The sequence below is a fragment of the Mirounga angustirostris genome, unplaced genomic scaffold (genome assembly GCF_029215605.1).
Source record: "Mirounga angustirostris isolate CCGP_5_RB_7025 unplaced genomic scaffold, mMirAng1.0.hap1 SCAF_6, whole genome shotgun sequence".
NCBI lineage: Eukaryota > Metazoa > Chordata > Mammalia > Carnivora > Phocidae > Mirounga > Mirounga angustirostris.
In genome coordinates, this window is record NW_026991714.1 from 85,372,263 (window position 1) to 85,398,479 (window position 26,217).

Sequence of the window (26,217 nt, forward strand, 5' to 3'; positions counted from 1 at the left end):
AGCAAGGTGGGGATGCTCATCACCAAGTCATAGGGGCAGCACAACTAAAGTCAGAATTCACAGGAAGTACAGGGACTTGAAAGTTTACAGATGTGGGAATCATGAAGAATGCTGCACTAGCCTGCTTGCTGCATTACCCAGGCATTCCATTCCAGAGCTACTTCTCCCTTCAATTCTGCCCGTGTTTGGTTCCTGTATTTTGGACCTCTGATATTTGGTACCAATATAATTATGCTATCTTCTTGGTGAATTGAGCCTTTTCTCAATATATAATGTCCTTCTCTGTTTTCTGTAACACTTTTTTACTCTAAGTCTATTTTGTCTCATATTATTTTCAGCTCTCTTTTGATCACTATTTACATGGAATATCTTTCTCCTCCTTCCTACTTTCAACGTATGTGTGTTCTTAGAGCTAAAGTAAGTCTCTGTAGCCAGCACGTAGTTGGATCATGGACGGGGGAGGTATCCATTCTGCCAATCTCTGCGTTTTGGTGAGTTCAATCTGTTCACATGGAAAGAGCAATTACTGATAAGGAAGGACTTACTTCTGCCATCTTGCTATTTTTTGTCTTCATGTCTTACAGTTTGTTTGTCCCTCATTTTGTCCTTTATTGCCTTCCTTTGAGTCTAGTTGATTTTTTTATAGCGGCACATTCTTATTTCCTTCTGTGTGTACTCTATAGATGTTTTCTTTGTGGCCACGGTGAGGATTACATACAATATCCTAAAGTTATAATAATCTAATTTGAATTGATACCAACTAAACTTCAATACAAAAACTCTACTTCTACAGAGCTCTATCCCCCCTTTATGTTATTGATGTCACAAATCACATCTTTATACACTGTGTACTCATTAACATAGACTTATAATGATTTCTTATTCACTTATTGTTTAAATTCTATAGACCCTACCATTTTGAATGTGGCTTTTTCTTTCTTTTTTTTTTTTTCTTAAATGGGCATTCACTTAGTTGCTGTACACCTCTGACTATTTTCCAGAGCTCCTGTGAAATTATTCTAGCCAGTCTCTAATTGATTGTTTTTGTCTTTTTGAACATCTCCATGAGAGAACAAGGGCCTGGAGCTTTCTACTCCACCATTTTGCGGACATCATTCCACTCAGGCATTTTAGGTCCTGTAAAGGAAGGAGGACCCACGTTCCCTTCCTCTACCCCCCCACCCAGTTCTCCACTCTGAAAATGCCTACTAGGGACCCCCACTCCAGCAACCCTTAGTTTGTTTCCTGAGATTAAGAATTCCTCATATCAGTGAGGTCATATGATACATGTCTTTCTCTGATTGACTTATTTTGCTCAGCATAACACCCTCCAGTTCCATCCACATCGTTGCAAATGGCAAGATCTCATTCCTTTTGATGGCTGCATAATATTCCATTGTATATATATATACCACTCTTCTTTATCCATTCATCTGTCAATGGACATCTTGGCTCTTTCCACAGTTTGGCTATTGTGGACATTGCTGCTATAAACATCGGGGTGCACATACCCCTTTGGATCCCTACATTTGTATCTTTGAGGTAAATACCCAGTAGTGCAATTGCTGGATCGTAGGGTAGCTCTATTTTCAACTTTTTGAGGAACCTCCATACTGTTTTCCAGAGTGGTTGCACCAGCTTGCATTCCCACCAACAATGTAGGAGGGTTCCCCTTTCTCCGCATCCCTGCCAACATCCGTCATTTCCTGACTTGTTAATTTTAGTCATTCTGACTGGTGTGAGGTGGTATCTCATTGAGGTTTTGATTTGGATTTCCCTGATGCCGAGCAATGTTGAGCACTTTTTCATGTGTCTGCTGGCCATTTGGATGTCTCCTTTGGAAAAATGTCCGTTCATGTCTTCTGCCCATTTCTTGATTGGATTCTTTGTTCTTTGGGTGTTGAGTTTGATGAGTTCTTTATAGATTTTGGATACTAGCCCTTTATCTGATATGTCATTTGCAAATATCTTCTCCCATTCTGTTGGTTGTCTTTTGGTTTTGTTGACTGTTTCCTTTGCTGTGCAAAAGCTTTTTATCTTGATGAAGTCCCAATAGTTCATTTTTGCCCTTGCTTCCCTTGCTTTTGGTGATGTTTCTAGGAAGAAGTTGCTGCGGCTGAGGTCGAAGAGGTTGCTGCCTGTGTTCTCCTTTAAGATTTTGATGGACTCCTGTCTCACATTGAGGTCTTTCAACCATTTGGAGTCTATTTTTGTGTGTGGTGTAAGGAAATAGTCCAGTTTCATTCTTCTGCATGTGGCTATCCAGTTTTCCCAACACCATTTGTTGAAGAGACTGTCTTTTTTCCATTGGACATTCTTTTCTGCTTTGTCAAAGATTAGTTGACCGTAGAGTTTATTTTAAACTTTTTTGCATTTGGCCTTGAGGAAACTTCTACAGGCATACCTCTAAGACCTTGCAGGCTCAGCTCCAGACCATCACAGTAAAGCAAATATCACAACAAAGCAAGTCCAGTGAATTTTTTGATTTTCCAGTGCATCCAAAAGTTATAGTCATGGGCGCCTGGGTGGCTCAGTTGGTTAAGCATCTGCTTTCGGCTCAGGTCATGATCCCAGTCTGCTTCTCCCTCTCCCTCTGCCCCTCCCTCCTGCTCCTGCCCTCTGTCTCTCTCTCTCTCTCTCTCGCCCAAATAAATAAAATCGTTAAAAAAAAAAGTTATAGTCACACTGTACTGTAATCTGTTAAGTGTGCCTTATATCTAAAAAAACAATACATATACCTTAATTTAAAAGTAGTTTATTAATAAAAAATGCTAATCATTATCTGAGTTTTCAGCAAGTCGTAATCACTGATCACAGATCTCCATAACAAAACCGTGAGAAAGTTTGAAATATTGCTAGAATTACCAAAATGTGACACAGAGACATGAAGAAAGCAAATGCTAGTGGAAAAATGGCGCCCACAGACTCATTGCAAGGTTACCACAAACCTTCAATTTCTAAAAAAAAAAAAAAAAAAAAAGCAATATATGCAAAGCACAATAAAATAAGGTGTGACTATATTTTCTTGGTTTTGAGCCATACATATATTATGGCTTACTGAATATTGAGTCTTGAGGTTGCTTTGCCTTTCTTAATATTTTTATTTTCATTCATTTAACTCTTACTTTCACTTACTTAACATTTTTCTTCCTTTGTAATATTTTACTACTTTTTCATTTCCTCTGGGGATGCTTTATTTCAATTTACATGTATTTTATAAATACTTTTTTCTTTTCTCCAAATTTTTATTTAAATTCTAGCTAGTTAACATATAGTGTAATATTGGTTTCAGATGTAGAATTTAGTGGTTCATCATTTACATATAACACCCAGTGCACATCACAAGTGCCCTCCTTAATACCCATCCCCCATCTAGACCATGCCCCATCCCTCCATCAACCCTCAGTTTGTTTACTATCATTAAAATTCTGTTTTCTTGGTTTTCCTCTCTCTTTTCCCACCCTATGTTAATTAATTTTGTTTCTTAAATTCCATATATGAGTGAAATCGTATGGTATTTGTCTTTCTCTGACTTATTTCGCTTAGCATAATACACTCTAGCTCCATCCATGTCATTGCAAATGGCAAGATTTCATTCTTTTTGATGGCTGAGTAATAGTCCCTTGTATATAAATACAACATCCTCTTCAACCATTCATCAGTTGAGGGACATTTGGGCTCTTTCCATAATTTGGCTATTGTTCATAATGCTGCTATAAACATCAGGGTGCATGTGTTCCTTTGAAGAATTATTTTTGTATGCTTTGGGTAAATACCTAGTAGTGCAATCGCTGGATCATAGGTAGTTCTATTTTTAACTTTTTGAGGAAACTCCATACTGTTTTCCACAGTGGCTGCACCAGTTTGCCTTCCCACCAACATGTATACACTTTTTCCTTGATTTCTACCTTTTTATTTTTTATTTTTTTTTAAAGATTTTATTTATTTATTTGACAGAGAGAGAGCACAAGTAGGCAGAATGGTAGAGGGAGAAGGAGAAGCAGGCTCCCTGCTGAGCAGGGAGCCAATGTGGGGCTCGATCCCAGGACCCTGGGATCATGACCTGAGCTGAAGGCAGACGCTTAACAGCTGAGCCACCCAGGCGCCCCTCTACCTTTTTAAATCTTTCTCCATTATGTCTCATTTATCACATCTTATCCTTATATGACATTGAATGAAAGGTATCATTCTTTTAAGTTTGTATCTCTGCTCCTCAATTAGTTATTTCCTTTATTTTATGTAGTTTTTAAATTTATAACTTCTAAATCTCACTTTTTAATCTTTGAATCTGTGATCTTCATCTTTGCCATTTTTATATTTCACTTTTATGTTTGAACTTTCTATTCAGTCTATCAGTATAGACTGAATAAGGCTGTCGGCCCAGAGCTGAGGGCCTCCTGTCCCTACCGCTAGTAGCTGTGTGAACTTTGGGGAGCTATTTAACCTCCTAGTGCCTGTTTCCCATCTGTAAAATAAGGATATCAACAGTTTCTACCACAAAGAATTAAAGGAGCTCATATATATAAGGCTCTTAAAGAGCCTCTGCTACGTAGGCATCTAAGCCGAAACAAATACCTGCTCACCAGCCCTTTTCCCTTTTCTCCTGGACACACAGTTGTACTACATTTCCCAGATTTCCTTGAAATTATGTGTAGCCATGAGCGTGAGTCCTACTCAATAAAATTGTGGACAAAAGTGATGTCCTCTGCTTTCAGGCCTGGCCTGTGAAAACCTCCTTTGCAGTTGTCCCACGCTCTTTTTTTCTTCTGTCTACTGATTAGATGTTGACCCTCTAGGTGACTTTGGAAGCCATGTGGTGAAAACACAGGAGACTTGGTCCACCTGAAACCCTGAATGAATAAATAGAGTGGAACCCCTCCCCCCTACCACCACCAACAACAACCCGGCTTCAAAGTGTAATTTATATGAGCAAGAAACAAACTTTGAAAGTGACATGCTACTGAGAATTTGGGTTTTTATATTACAATAGCAGGTGAACTAATACAGTGATCAGTACCTTAAACTAGGGTACTACCTAAAACAAGTGGACTGGCTTACTAATCAGGCAGTGGCCATCTAGGAAACTGATTTGGAGGTTGGAAAGATGGAGGCTCAAGTTATGCAGTGGCAAAATATTTGGTAAAATCATCACCTGCAGTAACTAAAAAAGCATATATATTGTCTACCATGCTTGCAGCTCTAGGGGAAGAGTTGGAAAATAGAACATCAGTAATAAAATGAGAGAAATAGTAAATATTAAAGTAATATTTATAAAAATAGATACGCCCAGTCAAGAATTTGTTTGCAGGACACCTGGGTGGCTCAGTCGGTTAAGTGTCTGCCTTCAGCTCAGGTCATGATCCCAGAGTCCTGGGATCGAGTCCCACAACCAGCTCCTTGCTCAGTGGGGAGACTGCTTCTCTCTCTGCCTCTGCCCTTCCCCCCCACTCATGCTCTCTCTCTCGTTCTCACTCTCGCTCTCTCTCAAATAAATAAATTTTTTAAAAAAGAATTTGTTTGCAAGCATAAATGAAAGGGGATAGAATGCAGAAATATGTGTGCTTAAAGAGTTGGAAAGGGTTGGAAGCCGGCTGCTTCTTAATCTCGAACAGTAAGAAATAAGATTGAAAAAACTTGAGTGCCAAAAGCCCAAAGCCTCAGGCCTATAGCAAAGAACTGGTTAAGAGTGTTGCATTCCCATCTGAGCTTGCAGGCCTCAAAGTAATCACCATTTAGTTGAGAAAGAAGGGCATGGGATGATAAGGTCTAGGAAAAAAACTTTGGGATTAGCTATTGGTATAAGGAATTTAATGGAAGAAAACGGAAGAGAACCCTACTAAGTTTTTGACAGAAATGTATAGCCTGAGAAGCCATGAGCTTAAACTTAAAAAAAATTAAGAAGTCCGTAAGAGCCTTAAAAAGCCTCAGGCCACCAAACAGAGGGCAGCAATAGCTAAGCACAGCTTCATGAAGATGGCAGATTCCCCAGCAACTGCTTCAAATGTTGCCATGGAGAATAAAAGAAGAGAGGAACTTGGCAGGACAGACCATGGAGACCAATCGGTAAGAGACTTCCTCTCAGAAAGCAGAATCAAGGTCTAATGGAGAAAGTTCTCCCACCCCCTGGTTGGGGGGCCTCCACCTTGCCTACCCAATGGCTTTCGTGATTGCTTTGCACCCACGTCTACTGTGCAGATCCTATTTTACCCTGTCCCGAGGGGGGGGGGGGGTTAGCGCTTTTATGCTGTCTCCGCTCCACCACTAAAAACTGAGAGAGGCTGGAAGAAGGCAAATGTTTCTCTCTTTTAATGCACAAGTCACAGAAACATGAGGATCCTCATTTAGATGTGGAAAAGACTGTGCATCATCAGCCAGAGATCCTGAAGAGTGATCCAGACGCAATGACTGCAGGGGGCCTCCCCTGTCTCCGTCTGGGAGGGGTGAGTGGAATTGTCAGGGAAGAGTGAAACGGGAATTTGGTGGCCAGTAGGGAAAGCTGTGGCGGAGACGGGCCACTGTTCACCAAACCGATTTCCTTTTCCTCCCGCATCCACAGCTAAGGGACATTTCCCCGCCTCCCTCGTGACTGCGCGTGGCCACGTGACTGACCCTGGCCAATGGCATGTGGGCAGAAGCAGCGCCCGCCTCTTCCGGTTCTAATCCCTAAGACCCTCCCATGAAGGCTTCTGCTCACTTTTCCGCTCTCTGCTCCTGGGTGGCAAGGGCCTGGACAGCTTTGGAAGCCACATGCTGAAGGTGGTGGGGCCTTTGTCAGCCCGAGTCCCTGAATGGCCATGTAAGGCGGAGGAGACCCTCCGGCCAAGCCTGGTGCCTCGACCACCAGTAAATGGAGGGAGAAGCTGAACCTTACCTTCAAGAGAAATACACTTCCAATGTCTTAAGGCGGCTGATATCTCAGAATAGTTATGGCACTTGCATCACCTTAGGTATAAGAACTTAATAAAAGTTAGCATGTTCTAAAGGCTGACAACTGTAAACATTCCAATTTAATGCGACTGGATGAGTAAATCATGCCACAAACACGCAACATACTCTGTAGCCATTCAAAATGATGACGTAAAGCAACATTTGTTGACATGAAAACGCTTGGTGCTATACTAATAAGTGGGAGTAAAATTAGGTTAAAAAACAAGATGCAACATGATCCCATTTCTATAAAACTGTATGTATATATAACAGAGGCTCTGTGAACCTTCTAGAAGGATGTTCACTGAAGAATTAAGAGTGAGGAAGTGGGACTTCAGTGATCATTTCTTGATGTATTTTTCAGGCTTGTTTGATTTTTTTTTTTTTTTACAATGCCTGTTTATATAGAAACAATAAAGCTATGTTTGAACATTAACTGTATTATTTTTCTTCCCGGTGACCCCATAATGTCCTGTTCATTTCTCTTAAGAGAGTCTTCCCATACTCTTCAATATTGAATTTCCTAAAAACATTACTTGAAGGATGTTAGAAAACCGATGGGTGAAAAACCCTCCTCCTCAGACAACAGCAATTTTATCTAGGCTTATAGTTCATCTGCCCTTTTCACAGTACAGATATTTCCGTTGGTTTATAAGAAGCGACATGAAACTTCCCAGGGTATTGGGCCGGGCTTATAAACTGAACTTTGCCCTCCAGGAGAGGCAGGGGGGCCAATGCAGTGCAGTTTGACTTGAACAAGAAACCGGGTGGGGGGCGGGGGCGGTGCCTGGGTGGCTCAGTCCATAAGCTTCTGCCTAGGATCACGTAGTTGGGGCTGAAAAACCCAGAGTCCAGAAGCTTTTCTCTTCCTCCTGCCTCTGGTGTCCCACAAGGGCCTCTTACTTATCAGAGAGCCAGAATGTAACAGGAAGGGAGCTGGCAAAGGAGCCAGGGATGTGCCATTTTCAGACTCCCAGCCTCAGCAGTAAAGAGCAAAGCACAGAAGGGGCGGGTAAGGGGCCAAGAGTCAACAACCAGCACCCAGCCTACACTCCTACCCATTCTTTTCAACCTGTGTTAACAAGTGTCCATTCTGGAGGACACGTGCAGGGCAGTGGTGAGGAAGGAGGCCTTAGAAGGCAGGGGAACGATAGCCCTTGGCCTCAAGGAAAATTCTAGGGAAAATTTAGAATTGAGGAAATGGCAAAATTGTTGCTCTGACCATGGTAATCATATCATTGAAATTACAGTGAAGTGAGCAAGACGGAGCTGGGTAAAGCGTGCCAGACACTCCTTCTAGAAGGCCCCGTCTGCTCCATTGATAATAGCACCTTGCTCTTGTCAACAGGGACACTGCTGGCACATAAGGTACCATCGACAAGTGTTTTAAAAGGTACCTCCTCGGGGGTGATGATCTATGAAAAGATGTCCCCTCTGGGAAACTAAATTAGTAAAAGATGGTCCCTCTGAGCTGATGAATTAGGAAAAGGCAGGCCTTCCTCAGCACAAGGGCCCAGCCTGGGTGTCGGCCCCACTCACCCCTCCACTGGGACGCTGGGGACATTGCCCTCCCACCTAAAGACTGCAGCCCCCCTATTTTAATTTGCTACTGTTTTCCTCAGCCCTTTGTGTATGTTATCTCTTGTAATGCTCACCAATGATCCTACAAAAGAAGCATCATCACTGCCCAGCTTACAGACGAAAGGACTATACTTAGTAAGTGACAGAATTGCTGTTAGAGATTTGAAATCTAATAAGAGCCCATCAATAATAATCGTAATAATAATAATGCAAGTGCCCACAATGAGACAGACACTGTACTCAGATCTTTACTCATATGACACAGACAGTTCTCATCACAGCAGGATGTGGCTAGCAAAGAGCTCACTGCTACAAAGCCTGGGCACCAGGGTCTAAGGCAAGTGCCCCACTGCGTGCTAGTGCACAAGGCATGTGCACTTGACCCCCAGCCACCGAGAACGGCATCCTTTCATTTATTTATTTTTTGTCCGAGTTACTGCCTCTCTCAGAGGAGGCCTAAGCACAGTCCGATCTGATGGAACAATGAGACTGCATAGGAATCTCCGAAGCTGGGATTTCCTGTGGGTTTTTCTGTTGGTAAAACAAAAAGCCCCTTTAACTCTGGCTCTCTTGGGGTTCCAGGGAACAAGCTGGCATTATCTTTGCTCTGAAGGGCCTTTGACTCCCACACTCCCTGCAGACAATGCTGAAAGAACACCCAAAGGATCAGCCAACAGGCCTGCCCAGGCCCCAGCCTCACAGAAGTTCTCCCTCTGTGGAAACAGCTCCCAGCGGCGGCTCTACAAATGTGCAGGGGTCAGCGAGGCTCAGCGGGAAAGCAAGCAGCCAGGTCCCGCTCTGGCCCCGTGTGCGCTCGGGTTCGGTTCGTTTTCATAACGGTTTTATTAAATAAATGTGAACCGTGACTATTTCTTCCCTGGAGCCAAAACACCTGAGAAGCCAAGAGAGTGAGCAAACTCTGAGTTTAGAGAGAAAGGCAATGGCAGGCCCGTCGCTGAGCTGAACTTCTTTTAAGGTTAGAATGCCCTCTTTGGGTATGAAATGATATCAGCAGGAGTGGTGAATTTTCTGCAACAGGAGAGGCAAACCATCAGAGAAGAAACCAAAACGCAGAGAGCTTACATTTCATACAGATGAAAATTTTATAAAGACAAAACCAAAATTAAATTACACCTTGAAAAAGCAAAGATTGACGGGATCAGGACTAGCATTCCGTTTGCAGAGCCAACCCGATATGCTCTGTCAGGCAACCTTCACTCTCCATGATAACATTTAGGATTAATCATCCACACAAAGCCTTATCACAAGCAACTCCAGAGTACTCAGAGCCCAAGACAGCATCGCACATGCCAAAGGACCCGCTCCCCTTGATTACGGGTGGTGGGCATTTCAGGGGGCACCTTGACAGTTTCAACCCTCTCCCCTGCAGGCCTGTCAATGACAGCGGTCGTCCCGTGCTCCCTCCAAGACCAGCAGAGTCTCTGGAACCCGGGAAGCATACAGCATAAGGTATCATTTGCCCTCGGGCTGCAAAATGTGGCAATAAAGGATTCATCCAAGAGGTAGCCTCAAGAGAAGAATCAAAACTAGTGCAAGGCAGTCTACACAGCCTGGCCCTCCCAAACTGCTAGGCGAAGCACAAAAATTCCACATGTCAGACCAAGAATCGAAAACCAGGGAGGCGCGGTGAGCACACAGTCTTGGAAGCTGAGTACGGGAACGTCCCCACCCCCAGAGCAGACTGCCAGTGTAGCCTTGTAGAGGAACCATCTGCACTCCTGCTCCAGAAATGTGCTCAAGCCGGACTGGACAATACACCCTCCGTAAGATCTTATTCCCATCCTCCCTGCCACACCTTTCGTGTCCCTCTGCCCACTCCCTGTGCAGCGCTGGGCTTGGTGACAGCTGATCAGCAGCCCATCTCGGAAACAGTAGAGATGACCCCAACCGGCTAAGAATTGGAAATGGAGGAGGAAGGAGGGGGCAGGGGGAAAAGAAGCAAAACTACAACAACTAAGTTCAAGTTCGTGATGCATCATCTAGAATTTTCCAAAACCCAGGAGTATCTGTCTGAAAACCACAAGGCTTCTCTCCTTCATCTTGCAGCCGTCTGATCTGACTGAACTCACACAGTGACAAACCTCACGTGCACAGATGCAAAGCGATCAAGGGTCTTTATTCCACTTAGTTCTGGAAACAAGTATCTATTTTGCCACAGAAACACGAATGTGATTTAGTTAAGGGATCGGGGATTCAGATTAGGGTGTGAGGGACAAGCTACAAGGCGAACTGAGATCATAGGTAGGACTGATATTAGGAACAGTATCAGCAAGTTTATAACTAAAGCAATACTAGACACACAAATATAGGTTGTGACGAGCTCTTATATAAACGATTTAACCACAATTTTACACTGAGGGCCTGATCTCATTCCTCCCCCACCCCTTTCCACAGGGGAAGACACTGAGATCCAGAGAGATTAAGGGACTGGCCCAGGGTCCAACCCCTAGTCGAGTGCCCTTTCCATCTGGCCGCCTGACCAATCATGGCTAGCCATCACTTTATCCACAACAAGTAACATGAAGTATTTTGATCACAATTTAAATGAAATGTGCCGTGGCAACGCACTCTGCACATCTGTCTGATGTTTCAGGAGTTCACAGCACGTCCTGAGAAGCGATGACCGTCACGAGCAGTAGAAGGTAAGGGGTGCTGGGAACAGCAGCAATGCCAAGCAAGGGCAAGGGCTGGCTTTGGGGATGCTGCGGCAGCCACCCCCCAGGCTTCACGGTCTTCCAAAGCCCCTCCAAATTACAGTCGTGCCAATGAGCTTTGATATGGGCAGCTGACGTTTTTCTCTTGGAAATGTGTGAACGGAAGCACCTTTAGAAGTTTTCACCACTCGCACTGATATATAGTTGTGCTTGCATGTAAAAGCCACTTTAATTCGTTCTTTTAAGATTTATTTATTTATTTGAGAGAGAGAGCATGTGCGTGTGTGCAGGGGGGAGGGGCAGAGGGAGAGGGAGATAGAAACTTCAGCAGACTCCCCACTGAGCACAGAGCCTGACCCAGGGCTTGACTCGGGGCTCTACACGAGGCTTGATCCCATGACCCTTACATCATGACCCGAGCCAAAACCAAGAGTCGGACGCTTAACTGTGCCACCCAGGTGCCCCCATGTAAAAGCAACTTTAAAACAAGTGCCCTACCCTCTCCTGGCTAATGCAACCACTGCCAAAGCTTCTCCATGTAGGTGGCAAGAGCCACCGCTGGTTTAGGAAGCAATTCTCCTAGATGCCATGGGGGCTATATTACACGTGTTACTTTATTTTTTTTTTTTTTTAAGATTTTTATTTATTTATTTGACACAGAGAGACACAGCGAGAGAGGGAACACAAGCAGGGGGAGTGGGAGAGGGAGAAGCAGGCTTCCTGCCAAGCAGGGAGCCCGATGTGGGACTCGATCCCAGGACCCTGGGATCATGACCCGAGCTGAAGGCAGACGCTTAACGACTGAGCCACCCAGGCGCCCCTACACGTGTTACTTTAAATCAGTGCAACTCAGTAAGTCTTTATTCCTACCTCAGGTCTAAAAGAAATGATAAGAAGATAAATAAGACTAAGCCTGCCCTCAAGAAATTGAGCCCAGACTAATGCAAAGGCATAACCAAAAGAGTGTATTTCTCTATAGTAAATTCGTGGTTGACTCACCCTTTCCCCAGGTCTGTAATGATTAATAATTGTTTGTTTTATTGGAAAAAGTAGTCTCCAAATTTGAATGGAATATTGTTTAAAGGGGGAGGGGATCGTTTGTTCATTAAAAAGCAGGATACAGTGTGAGCATAAATTCATCCCAAGATTAGCCTAAGATAAAGCAACCCCCTTGGAACATTTCACTGTATTTCCACTGAGCCCTATTTTACCTCAGCAAAATGGGGGAAAACAGAGGTAATATCAATGCCTTTTCTTATATATCACGTTATGCTTTTCAAAAAAGTTTCTACAACAATTAATATTTGAATAAATGTGCTAGATAATCCCAAATCAAAGAGTTAAGAAAATATAACCGTTGGATTAGAATTACAGAATTTGTCCATTTTTCCATTCAAATTACTACTGAAGTCAGGTAAAGAAAGACACACAAAAGCCACATGGTTGGGAAATAGTTCAGAACTCATCCTACAATCCCCAAGGCCAACTGGCTATCTAGGTAGAGGATGAGATCATGAGTGCTGAATCAGTGTGAGACACTCCCCTTCATCACGGTCCCCAGACAGGTGGAGGCCTCCCCCAGCCTGGGAAATGTGTGTCCTCACAACAGAGCTGCCTGAGAAGAGAACGTCGATGAAATTAAGCAAACACAACACCACAGCCAGGAAATTAATGCAGTTTCTACAGATGGAGAACTAAGATGTCTCCCCTAGAAGAAGAGCAGCACATTTTATATATAAGCATGAGAATCAATACTTGAGTAAGTTATCTTCAAAATTATTATACCTAGAAGTAAACCCTGCAATTGATAAATTATAAATTAAAGGATTCCTCCTTTCTTCTTCCCCCTATCCATCCACTCTGTATAACATTCACTGGGCATCTACTAGCTGCTAAAGTGCCCAATCATTCTGATGAAACAACATCCAGAAACTTCACAAGAATCAATTCTCTTTTCTCCACTGAACTGTAAGCTTCTCAAGGGTATGGACCTATTCTACATTCTTTCTTACCTTAAATTGCTACCACCGAATCTGGCAATGTGGTTTGTGCATCTCAATAAACATTTGAACTGAACTGAACTTCTAAAACTCTTGATTGGTTTTGAAAGATATAAAAATAACAGATGTGGTGAATCTACATACGGGATGAGTCCGTCTAAAAATAATAAGAGTTTAATTCAATTCAGTGAGAGTGGAGTAAACTGTAAGCATACTACACAGATGAGGGGGTAAGGAAATAAACCAGACTAGATAATCCCAAATCAGAGTTAAGAAAATATAACAGTTGGATTAAAATTATAGAATTTGTCCATTTTTCCATTTTCCCAAACTCTTCCATGAAGGAGTTTACAGCAGAGTCAGAAAAGCAGGTTAAATACATAACAAACTATAACAGAAGAAGAGGGATGAAGGCGTGAGAAGTTTTACTGGCTAGATCTTAAGTGAGGGATAATGTTTTGATGTGTAGAGATGGGAGGAGGGAGGGAAGAGGACAGATTCCATAATATTCTTGGGAGGCAGAATAATGTGTGCAATAAAAGAGTCAGAGGGTCAGTTTTAGGGATTCAGGGGCCAGTTTATGGAAGGCCTGGCAAGGAATGCTAAGAATTTGCTTGTGGGACGATGAGTCTTTGCACAGAGTAATAGTAACCGAATCATGTCTGTGCTTTGGGAAGATTACCATGGCAGCAGCGTGAGGCTGACTGAGAGGACTTCTGGAGCAGAGAAATCCAGTTGCAATGAGTGTCAAGACTGGGAAGACACAGGGAAGCCCTGAGATGCCCTCCAAAGAAGCATCCTAGGAGTGGCTGCGAAGCCCTAAGGGTTGTCTTCCAGCACTTGGAAAGAACACCAGGCTATGCTACATCTTCCCTCTAGACTGGATGGTCCATGAGGACAATCTAATACATCTTTAAACACCAAGCTGTGCACAGTGCCAAGTGCAGAGTATGTTAAAAACATTCTTGAATTAACAAATAAATGGATAAGCTAATGCCTCTGGAAGAGAATTCTATAAGCAGACAAAGGGAAACAAAAGGATTGATAGTCAAGGTAGATCTTAAACGATCTTAAAAGTAGATCCTAAAAGTTCTCACGACAAGAAAAAAATGTTGTAACTGTGGTGAAGGATGTTAACTAGACTTATGTGGCGACCATTTCACAATACATACAAATATCAGATCATTATGTTGTACCTCTGAAATTAATATAATGTATGTCAATTCTATCTCAAAAAAAAAAAAAGTCAAAGTAATTTAAGGCCTCCAAATCTATTGTTTGAATTGAATGTGGATTATCTCTGCCCAAGGACAGCTGTCTCATATTTCACTCTGCCTGGCCTGTGGCTATAAAGAAAAGCACTAGGGAAATATCAAGAATCATGATGAAAAACACAAACTTTTCTCATTAGAGGATTTGTAATTAGAAAACAGATTTTGCAATTCTGTCCAGTTTCTTAGAAACAGGAGAATCCAATTTATCTCTATATTTATGTCTTTTCTCATTTGACCCCTGTAAAATAGTCCTCCTTTTCCTATCAGTGCTTGAGTAAGTTGAGACATGCATTCTCCTGTGTCATAAATCAAGCCTGATAATTATGTCAAATCATCTAATCAATCCACTCACAAATTAAGAGACAACAGGTATGAAAAAGAACAGTTAGGTTGGTGTGCATGTCACAAAACTAAATTTTAACTTCAGGTTCCACATTCAGGATGAAATTCACTCATTAAACTTGAGAAATTTCACCTTTCAACCTATGAAAGCAGTTAGTCTCCATGTAGGGCCACCTGTCAAATGCATGTTTCTATTCCTGGTTGATTTGTTTGCCTGGATGAACATGATCATGTTAATGATTAGTATCAATCCTTGATATGTGCAACCCTGGGAAGTTGAAGCACCTATTGAGTTCGGGCAGCTAACTGCAGGGAGCTGTCTAGGCCTCTTGAAATGAAATTAGCTGGGGGGATGGTTCAAAATGTGCAACCTCAATGAGCAGGGAATAGGAAATTCACACAGTAGCTCAAATCCTGCAGGACAAAAATCACAGAATCCCAGAGCTATAAGGTTCCCACAAGTCACCCAATCCAGCCTTCCTCCCACAGGCAGACTCCCCCACTGCATTCAACCACAGAAATCACCCAACACCAACTTAAATGCTTCTGATGGCAAAAAAAAATCACTGCTTTCCAAGGCAGCCTATTCCAAAATACATAAATCAATAACAATTTAGTTTGGTTCACTCAATATTTTTAAGCAGTGATGAATTATGCCAAACTACGGAATGAAGCAAAGCTTAACAGCTTAACAGCTCTCAGTAAGAGAAGAGGACCCAGGTTCTAATCACTCACTCTTCTGACATTCCTCACCTTTCCACCTGTCAACTAAGCAGACCAGACTCTATGACCTCTACTGCCACTCACTGTCAGTAGTCTCTGATATCTGACCTATCCTCAGGGACTGCTATCTCGTACCTCAAGTTTACTGTCTTAATTTTATTTCTCTGAGAGTTCAAACGGATCTGCAAATAAAGGGAAAAAGTCCTATCATGACAGGCAAATGTTAAGAGTTGAGCAGGTAGAGGGCGCCTGGGTGGCTCAGTTGGTTAAGCAACTGCCTTCGGCTCGGGTCATGATCCTGGAGTCCCGGGATGGAGTCCCACATCGGGCTCCCTGCTCGGCAGGGAGTCTGCTTCTCCCTCTGACCCTCCCCCCTCTCATGCTCTCTCTCTTTCATTCTCTCTCTCAAATAAATAAATAAAATCTTTAAAAAAAAAAAAAAAGAGAGTTGAGCAGGTAGAATTCTGTCCATGTATTTAAATGGATGAGCACAACACAATGTGGCTGGGAAACGAACCTGAAGTTGACAAGAGAAAGATAATGTAAGCCTCTTTATTCCAATTACTTCATTTGCCACCAGGTCTCCTGCACCTACGACTACCATTCTATTGACCAAATATATACTTCTCAGCATCTGCACTTGGTAAATGCACTTGTCAATGCCTCACCTGCCAGAATTCAAGAGGTTTAACCAATTGATCTTTTGAAACTTCATCAGGCAATAAGTTCTGTGATTCTGTTTATAACACTTGATGACTAGTGAACCTAGTGATTAGAGGAAGCCCCACAATCTCTACCATCCATTTCTGAGCCACGACAGTAGACAAGTGACCAAAAGGAAGGAGGGCGGGGTGAAGAAAGCAGACACCAAACTAGTGATCATGTCAGCCGCTGAGCACAGCATGTGGGCTCCCAACTGCCTTCCAAAGCCAAATATCTATAATATTCATTGGTCAGCCACAATTCTTTCCCACTTCCACTTGTTGTGAAAACTTGGAAACTGATTGCAAAGTCTGTCCAAACAAGCAGCTGGTAAACTGATTTCAAAAGAAAAAAAATGGATTCAGGATGGTCAGAGCATCTGTGGCAGGCGTTTTAAAAACTGCATGATTGTTGCACAAAAGACATTCACTAAGGAATTTTTCCCACAAAGACATTAACGTCAAGAACAAACAACATAAGACTCCCAAAGGCTAAAAGTCTTACATTACTAAATGGTGCTGGCTGAAAAATAACTGGCCACAAGTGGCCCAGGCTGTACCAGAGGGGACCATCCCCACCCCCAGAGCGGCAGCCAAAGGCATGTCTGGAAGCAGGGCTCTCTGCTTGCTTTGCATGAGAACCCAGTATATAAACAGAATTATTATCATCATTATCAAAACAATTATTCTGGGCGCCTGGGTGGCTCAGTTGGTTAAGGGACTGCCTTCGGCTCAGGTCATGATCCTGGAGTCCCCGGATCGAGTCCCGCGTTGGGCTCCCTGCTCAGCGGGGAGTCTGCTTCTCCCTCTCCCGCTCCCCCCTCTTATGCTCGCTCTCTCTCTCATCCTCTCTCTCAAATAAATAAAAAAATCTTAAAAAAAAATTATTCTAATTCTAATAACCCTAATCTAAAATAGTAAAATAATAAACCCTAATATAAAAATAGGTGTATTTTTATACTCAAAATCTTTGTTCTATGCTGGATTTTAGATCTTATTATTTCAAGATCACCACTGTACCCTCTCTTGGCTCTGAAGGTCTTTCATCGAACTATGACCAAAACCACAGAAAAACTCAAATATCAGCAACTTAATTTCTTTTTTTTTTTTTAAGATTTTATTTATTTATTTGACAGAGAGAGGCACAGCGAGAGAGGGAACCCAAGCAGGGGGAGTAGGAGAGGGAGAAGCAGGCTTCCCGGTGAGCAGGGAGCCTGATGTGGGGCTCCATCCCAGGACCCTGAGATCATGACCTGAGCAGAAGGCAGACGCTTAATGACTGAGCCACCCAGGCGCCCCGTCAGCAACTTAATTTCTAATCCTTCCCAATCAAAACTTTCAGATTTTCTTTCAAGGAAAAGTTTTAATGCACCTAATAAATTTTGGCTTGTTTCCTAAATTGATGTCTGGAGGTTCGAGCAATGAGCAAGTATTATTTTTGTCATTCAACAAAATAATAATAGTTTGCATCCCATTTTTAAAATAGATAAAATTGGGGACGCCTGGGTGGCTCAGTCGGTTAAGCATCTGCCTTTGGCTCAGGTCATGATCCCAGGGTCCTGGGATCGAGTCCTGCATCGGGCTCCCTGCTCCGTGGGGAGCCTGCTTCTCCCTCTGCCTCTGCCTCTCTCTCTCTCATGAATAAATAAAGAAAATATTTTTAAAAGATAAAATAAAATATAATATAAATTGATGAACATAGGACAGAAATGGATTACAAGAACAGAGATGTCAAGCTTTTTGCCTGCACTGATGGGATTACAGTGATTTTTAATGTTCTTTTTCTTGTTTGTTGTTGTCTGTGCTCCCTGTAATGAGCACGCTTTGCTTTTGGAAGAAGAAAAAAGAGTAAGAGAACTTTCATTTAGGAAATAAAGGAATTTGGAATTGTTTCTGCAGCAGAGAGACCTGACATCCACTCTCCCTCAGGTGCACAGACTTTCTCTAAAGGTCCGTTTCCCTCTGGGGGCATCTCAGGTGAGCAGTGACATCCCTGCAGAAATATGGGGGGGTCCCATCCCTGCATGTAACGGTGACACAGAAAGCCTCAATACCAGTTTATACCTCTTGTACCGCCCTAAGGGTTCTGGCAAACTGAAGTGTTAAAATAAAACATGAATTCAGATTTTATTCAGTCTGAGATTTGCAATGAATCCTTGAGATATGTCCTTTCAAGATTTTAATGCCTTTTTTCTCTGCAAATTTTCATTGTTTATTTGTGCAAGAAAATAGTTTAAATGGGATTTTAAAATAGGGATGAAAAAATTAAGATTATGTCAAAGTCTCATCTGCCAGGGCTAACAATTCACTCATATACACACATATATGTAATGTTTTAAAGTAATCTCTATGCCCAATGTGGGGCTTGAACTCACAACCCTGAGATCAAGAGTCGCCTGCTCTACTGACTGAGCCAGCCAGGCACCCCCACTCATATTTTGGAATCTGTAAATATGTCAGGCTATATTAGCTCCTATAATCTAACACAGGTCTACTCTGAACCACAGCTTGTCTCCATAACTTCAATTTGGCTAATGGTTGAGAACACACTTGTGAGAGGCACCCACCCTAGGGTTCTAAATCCAGCTTTACCTTAACTGCTACGTGACCTTGGGATGGAGGCAGAATAGCCCTGATCTCAGCTTTGTACAGGAAAAATGAAGATTCTAAATATCCACCTCACAAAGGCTTAGGGCGGATTTCATCAAAGGGATTCCTAAGAGAGTGCCTGACAGTGTAGGCTCTCAAAAGTTGCCAATGTTATTATTCCCTGCTGGTAGCAGGGATGTCTTGTATTTGCGTAGTGACTCATACTCTTCAAGGCACTTTCAGATCTTTTACCTCATTTGATCTTCAGGCAGCTCTATCAGTACAAAAAGTAGTAATTACTGCCCCCACTTTTCTCGTCGTTGGTCTTTTTTATAAACGGATGAGGAAACTGAGGCCCAAGGTTACAGAGCTCAGAAAGCAGATCCAGGCTCTTTTTGATCAGCAGCACAAGTCCACAACTAAACCTCCAAAGGCTTCAGGTGCCATGCCTGAATGTAATCAAATTAAGTTTCTCTTAAAATACTCCATCACTGGGGTGCCTGTGTGGCTCAGTGGGTTAAGCATCTGACTCTTGATTTCAGCTCAGGTCATGATCCCGGGGTGGTGAGATAGAGCCCCCACTGGCTCCCATTCAGTAGGGAGTTTACTTGAGATTCTCTCCCTCTCCCTATCCATCCCCCTCTGCCCCTCCCCCCTCTAAAATAAATAAATCTTTTTTAAATAAATAAATAAAATAAAATACTCTGCTATTTATACCTTAAATCAAACTGGTATTTCCACATCACTCCAAATTATTTAGGTTTTGCTTAGTAAAAATAGGGACTAAGGTTATTTAAAGCTTCCTGTATATCTCAGGCACTGGACTAAGTGCTTCACATCCAATGCCATACTTAAACCCCATAGCAAGCCGACGAGGTAGGCACTGGCAGGGTCCACTTTACAAATGGGAAACTGAGGTATGACTAAGTCCAGGACTGAGATGCAGGCCGACTGTCTCCAACTCTCAGCTCTTAGGACTCTGGCATTATCCAAACCTCATTTGTCTAACTGAGCACACATTAAGGTTAGTAGCGTTCCCTTTTACATTTGAGGAAACCAAGGTTCCAAGATGTGACGGGATGTGTCTAAAGTTACCCGACCCTCTTCTGGCGCAGCAAGGACACAACCCAGCACCCCCTGCCTCCAAATCTCATTCCCTTCCGAAAGTCTCAAATTGCTCTGCATATATTTTAACGGTGAGATGATAGAAGTCCTTTCGTTCTTGAAAAGCAACAATCCACTTAAAGGCCTCCGTATCAACACTGAGAGTTGACAGCGTGACCCGCGCGCAGGGCGGTGGAAATGGAGAGGTCTCTCCGGAGCCGGGCTGTGGGCGTTACCGTCGCCAAGTCGGAAGTGGGAGGTGAAATTGTTTGCAGAGCGGCCCCTTGGGGAGGTGCCAGCACTACGTTCCCTATCCCACCCCCAACCTCCTTCCTCCAGGTCCCCGATGGGGTGGAACCCGAGATTCAGCTGAGCTTCAGGACGAGGGCGAGGGTGAGGGTCCCGGCACCGATCCAAACGCCAAGCCCTTGACGCCTTCCTCCGCCGCCGGGACCAGCCGAGTGCCGCGGGTCCGACGAGCGCAGTTTCGAAAAACTACCGCTCGCCGGGATCCCGGCTCAGTCCTAGAGGAGGGACCTGGCAGCCCAGACCCACGCCTCTCTTAACCCGGCACGCCACGCGCCGTGCCTCGGTTTCCCTCGCCTCGAAAAGGGAACACTTGAACCCCAGATGGGAACGGAGGCACACCCCCAGACCTACGCGACTTCCAGGAGGCAGAGCGCGCCCTCCCTGTCTGGATTCCTCCCACCAGCCACCCCGGCCCCGGCCCCGCCGGGCTGCGCTAACAGCGCCCCTACCTGCTCGGTGGCCCCCGCCGCCACCGGCCGGGGCGCCTTGAGGTCCCCCGCCCAGCATGCGCCCCACCGGCTCCTCCAGCTCCTCGGCGGTGTGCAGGCTCCGTGCGCCCCAAGGCCCGCGGAGGGGGGAAGCGACAGTGAGCTGGACGGGAAGTGGGGAGGGGGGCGACGAGGAAGGGGGAGGCTCCTTCCTTCTCCGCGAGGCGGCCGGTTTCCTTTCCAGCCTCGGCCCCTTACACACTCAGAGGCGCGCGCGCGCACACACACACACACACACACACACACGCACATACACACACACACGCCCGCGCGCGGTTGGGGACGGCAGCGCACAGCCTGTCTCGGGGAGAAAGTTTGCCATTCGCGCTCTCGCTCATTTCTGAGCGCACCCGCGAGGGGAAGTGCGGTGAGGAGAACGGGTGTACAGGGAAGGAGACTGACAGCCCTTTGGGGTGGGGTCTGCGAGGGCGCCTCCCAGACGCGTGATTAGGGAAGTGACCTGAGGGTTGATGGAAGAGATGGGGGGCGGGGGATGAGCGGGTGGGGAGAAAGTGGGAAGAGGGCAGGCCACACCAGGAAAGAGATACGCAGAGCAGCTGCTCAAAAATGAAATGGGAACCCAACTTTCTGAATCTTCTGACAGCAGTGGACTGACCCCAGAGCCCCTCCCCCGCGTTGGGCAGCCAGCCCAGGAAGCAGGCTGTGGTCCATGTGGAGCTCTTAGGCCCCCTGACTTACCTCCTTCACCCCTTCTGTTTGGTTCACTCAAAGAGGCTACTGGAGCAGCCCCCCACACCCCCCACCCACTTTAGAACCTGCCAGAAATGGGTCTTGTCCTTTAAGGAGCTCACCGCCAGCTGGGAACATAAACATGTGCATATAAAACTAAATAACAATATACCTACCAAGAACCAGAGGCTTGGCATAAAAAAAAATGTTGCAGAATTTTGGGGGTAAGAGAGTATTTAAAGAAGTGTCAGGAAGACTTTCTGGAGGAAAGGGAAGGATCTGGCTAGAAATAGAGGGCCTAGGTACCTCAAAAGATAAGACCCTTATGGGTGCAAACACATATCCATGAATATGAGCATGGATATTAAGGATGTGGGAAAACAGTAAAAGGAACATAAAGCTGGATGAGGCTGAATTTAATGATATAGACCACTAAATGGAGATCTAGATTCAGTGATTTAGTTTGAGAGATTAGAAAGGATCTTCACAGTTTGTTTGGTTAGTTGACTGAAACATGGACCAAGAGGTGACCTACACTAAATGCTAGAGGTGGCAAGGCCAGACTGGTGTTGGTACACCGTAAAGAAACTCTCCAAAGGCTTTAGGGAAATCGGAATATTGGAGGGAAATTATCATGTAAGACCTGCTCACCCACTCTGAAGGGTCCTGAGGACACACCTTTCACCATGACTCTGGTAAATAGTTTTGTGACCCAACATCCTTGGTCACTCTTCTCTGTGGGTCAGAAATTACAGTGGGAACTGCAACCACTGAACTGGGACCTTTCAATGCAATGGGGATGACTGGATCCCAGGGTGGCAGGGGCCAATGGTGGCAATGAATCTCCAAAGGTAAGGGGGGTGTGGTTGATCATGGTGTTTCTAGAAGTCAAATAGATGGGAAGTCTACTAAATTCTTACTTGATCTGTATAAGCATAAAAGTTCTAGGTCAAGTGAACAAAAGTTTAACTTGCTTTCAAGTTAAAACAGAGAGACTCAGGCCTTCAATCAGTTCCCAGACTTGAGTCAGTTTACAGATGCAGAACTCCTCGAATGAAGGAGAAAAGACCTGGAACACTGGTACTCTTTCTCCTAGCCTTCCCCAAAGGGACATAAGGCCTTTTACCAGAGTGAACCTGCACTGGGGAAAAGGAAGTCATCCGACGTTTCAGAAGGGACTGGACACTGGCTCTGAGCCAACACTAATTCCGGGGAGCCCAAACCATTGCTGGGTTCCACCAATCACAGTAGGGGCTTTATGGAGGTCAGGTGACCAGAGTTTTAGACACCCCTCTCATAGCGGGTGTCCGCACCCATTCTGTGGTCATTTCTCCAGTTCCAGAATGCATAATCAGAACAGACATACTCAGCAATGGGCAGAGTCCCCACATTGGTTCCCTGGCCTGTGCAGGGAAGGCTCTTATGCTAGAAAGGCCAAGCGGAAGTCACGACAACTGTCTCTATCTAGGAAAAGAGTCAACCAAAGCAATACTACATTGCAAGAGGGGCTGCAGAAATTAGTGCCACCCTCAAGGACCGGAAGGAGGCAGGGTGGCAATTCCCACCACACCCCCATTCAACTTGTCTATATGGCCTGAGCAGAGCACAGATGGACCTCAGAAAATGACCATGGATTCTCATCAACTTAACCAGATGGCGATTCCAACTGCAGCTGCTCTACCAGATGTAGTTTCATTGTTTGAGCAAATTAACACATCTCCTAGCACCTGGTATATGCAGCTATTGATCTGGCAAACGTTTTTTCTCCATACCTGTTAGTAAAGACCACCAAAAGCAGCTTGCTTTCAGCTGGCAAGATCGGCAATACACCTTATTGTTCTCCCTCCGTGGTATACCAGCTCTCCAGCCCTACATCAGACTGTAGTCAAGCAGGGACCTTATCACCTTTCCCTTCCACAAGACTTCATGCTGGTCCCGTGCGTTGATGACATGCTGCTGACTGGACCTAGCGAGTGGGAAGTAACAACTCTGGACTTATTGGTGAGACATTTGCATGTCAGACAGTGAAAACTAAATCTGCCAAAAGTGTAGGGGCCTTCTATCTCAGTGGGTTTTCTGGAGGGCCACCAGTGTGGGGTATCCCTTCTAAGGGGAAGGGGAAGTTGTATTTGGCCCTTCCTACAACAACAGCAGCAACAACAAAAAGGCACAACACCTAATGGTCCTCTTTGGGTTTTGGAAGCAACATATTCCTCAGCTGAGTGCACTCCTCAAGCCCATTTGCCAAGTTGCAGCTTTGAATGGAGCTCAGAACACAAGAAGGCTCTACAGCAGGTCCCAGCCTGCCATGCACGCTGCTCTGGCTCTGTTCAATGATGAATCCAGCAGATTCAATGATGCTTGACGCGTCGGTGGTGACAGAGAAGCCGAGGAAGGTTTTGTCAGGCCCCTATAGGTGAGTAACATCACAGGCCTTTAAGATTTGGGGGGAAAGCCCTGCCATCCCCCTGGATAACTACTCATTTTGAGAAACAGCTTCTGACTCACTCCTGGGCCTTTGTAGAGACTTAGCCTTTAACTGTGGGCCACCATGTTACCATGCAACCTGAGCTACCCATCATGAACAAGGTGTGGTCTGACCTACAATCCATAGATTTGGGCATGCACGATAGCACTCCATCATCAAATGGAAGTGGTGTATATGATATTGGGCTCAAGACAACACTGAAGGCACAAGTAAGTTACATGAGGAAGTGGCCCAAATACCCAAGGTCCCCACTCCTGCCACATTACCTTCTCTCTCCCAGCCTGTATCTGTGGCCTTATGGGGAATTCCCTGTAATCAGTTTACTGAGGAAGAGAAAATTCAGGCCTGGTTTACAGATGGTCCTGCACTATATTCAGACACTACCTAAAAGTAGACAGCTGTAACACTATAGCTCCTTTCTGGAACATCCCTGAAGACAGTGATAAAGGAAAATCATTCCAGTGGGCAGAACTTTGAGCAATGAACCTTGTTATTCAGTTCACTTGAAAGGAGAAATGGCCAGAGGTACAAATGTATGCCAATTCATGGACTGTGGCCAATGGTTTGGTTGGCCAGAGATTTGAAAGAAACATGACGGGAAAACTGGTGACAAGGAGATCCAAGGAAGAGGTATGTGGATAGACTTCTCTGAGTGGGCAAAAAGACTTGAAGATATTTGTTTTCCATGTGAATGTTCATCAAAAGGTGACCTCAGCAGAGGAGGATTTCAATCATCAAGTAGGTAGGATGACCCATTCTGTGGATGCCAGTCAGCCTCTTTCCCAGACACACTTAAACATTGCCCAATGGGCTCATGAACAAAGTGCCCACGGTGGCAGGGGATGGAAGTTATGTGTGGACCCAGCAACATAGACTTCCAAGTTCAGTATGGTCAGTGCTGAATGTCCAACCTGCCAGAAACAAATGATAGGACACCATTCCCCACGGCGATCAGCCAGTTTGCTACTTGGTGGCAGGTTGATTACACTGGACCTCTTCCATCATGGAAGGGGCAGCATTTTGTTCTTACTGGAATAGAGACTTAACACTGAATGCAGATTTCCCTTTCCTGCTTCTGCCAAAACTACTATCAGAATTCCTTATCCATACCACATTACTTCTGATCAAGGTACTCACTTCACAGCAAAGGAAGTATAGCAATGGACCCAGGCTCACAAAATTCACCAGTCTTACCATTTTTCTTATCATCCTGAAGTAGCTGGCCTGATAGAACAATGGAATGGCCTTCTGAAGGCAGTTAAGGTGCCAGCTCAGTGGCAATACCTTGCAGGGCTGGGACAACGTTCTGCAGGTTGCTGTCTATGTATATAAATCAGAGTCAATATATGGTACTGTTTCGCCCATAGCCAGGATTCATGGGTCCAGGAATCAAAATATAGATACGGGAGTGGCACCTCTCATCAGCCCTACTGATCCACTAGCAAAAATTTTGCTTCCTGTTCCCACAACTGTAAGCTCTGCTGACTGGAATTCCAAAGGGACGAATGCTTCCACCAGCAGACACAACAATTCCATTTCACTGGAAATTGAGACTGCCACCTGGCAACTTTGGGCTCCTCATGTCTCTGAAACAATAGGCCAAGAAGGGAGTTAGGGTGCTGGCTGGGGTGACTGATTCTGACTACCAAGGGGACACTGGACTGCTAGTCCGCAGTGGATGTAAGGCAGAGTATGTCTGCAAAATAGGAGATCCCTAAGGGCAGCTCTTAGCATTACCACGCCCTGTGATTGAGGTCAATGCAAAACTATCAGCACCCAATTCAAGCAGGGCTACTAATGGCCCAGACTCTCTAAGAATGAAAGTTTGGGTTACCCTACCAGGCAAGGAACCATGACCAGCTGAGATGCTGTCTGAGGGCAAAGGGAAGGGGTAGTTTAAGAGAACAGTTACAAATACCAGCTATGACCAGTTGCAGAACCAAGGACTGTAACTGTCATGAGAATTTCTTATTTTGTAATGACTATGTTTATTTTTTGTTTGGGAAATAATCATTTCAGTCCACATAAGCGTAATTCATACCCAAATTTCTTAAGTTCTGACATATAGTTTTGGCCTTCATAACACTTCTAATTTTCGTTTTCTTGGTGAGCTCTGCCCTGCTTCAAAAAGTAAACTATCCTTTAATGGGTTCAATTAACATAAATAATCTAAGTTAGTGATACTTGTATCTAATGAAGTACAATATATAATCAACACTGTATCACCCAGAATTGTCAAACTGTTTATGAAAGCCTAAAAAAACCCAAAAGAATTAAGCCATTTTATTTAACATGTAATAGATATCTCTCATAATGCAAAGCTTAA

At 44.4% G+C, this 26,217-nt stretch overlaps 1 protein-coding gene and 1 pseudogene across 4 annotated transcripts in view; one reads left to right on the forward strand and one right to left on the reverse strand.

The window, feature by feature from the left end:
* The window catches only part of DISC1 (DISC1 scaffold protein), a 366,833-nt gene extending 345,966 nt beyond the window's left edge, over positions 1-20,867 (reverse strand). For all 4 annotated transcript variants that reach the window (XR_010412429.1, XM_064594632.1, XM_064594633.1 and 1 more), the window contains exon 1: positions 20,675-20,867. Coding sequence is in view for 3 of the 4 variants with exons in the window: in XM_064594632.1 (XP_064450702.1) it covers positions 20,675-20,732 (58 nt within the window). In the remaining variant the exon portion in view is untranslated. The remainder of the gene's footprint in view (positions 1-20,674) is intronic.
* A 1,573-nt stretch (positions 20,868-22,440) lies between these two features.
* LOC123847043 (uncharacterized) lies at positions 22,441-25,506 on the forward strand (annotated as a pseudogene).
* Positions 25,507-26,217: the final 711 nt, after the last annotated feature.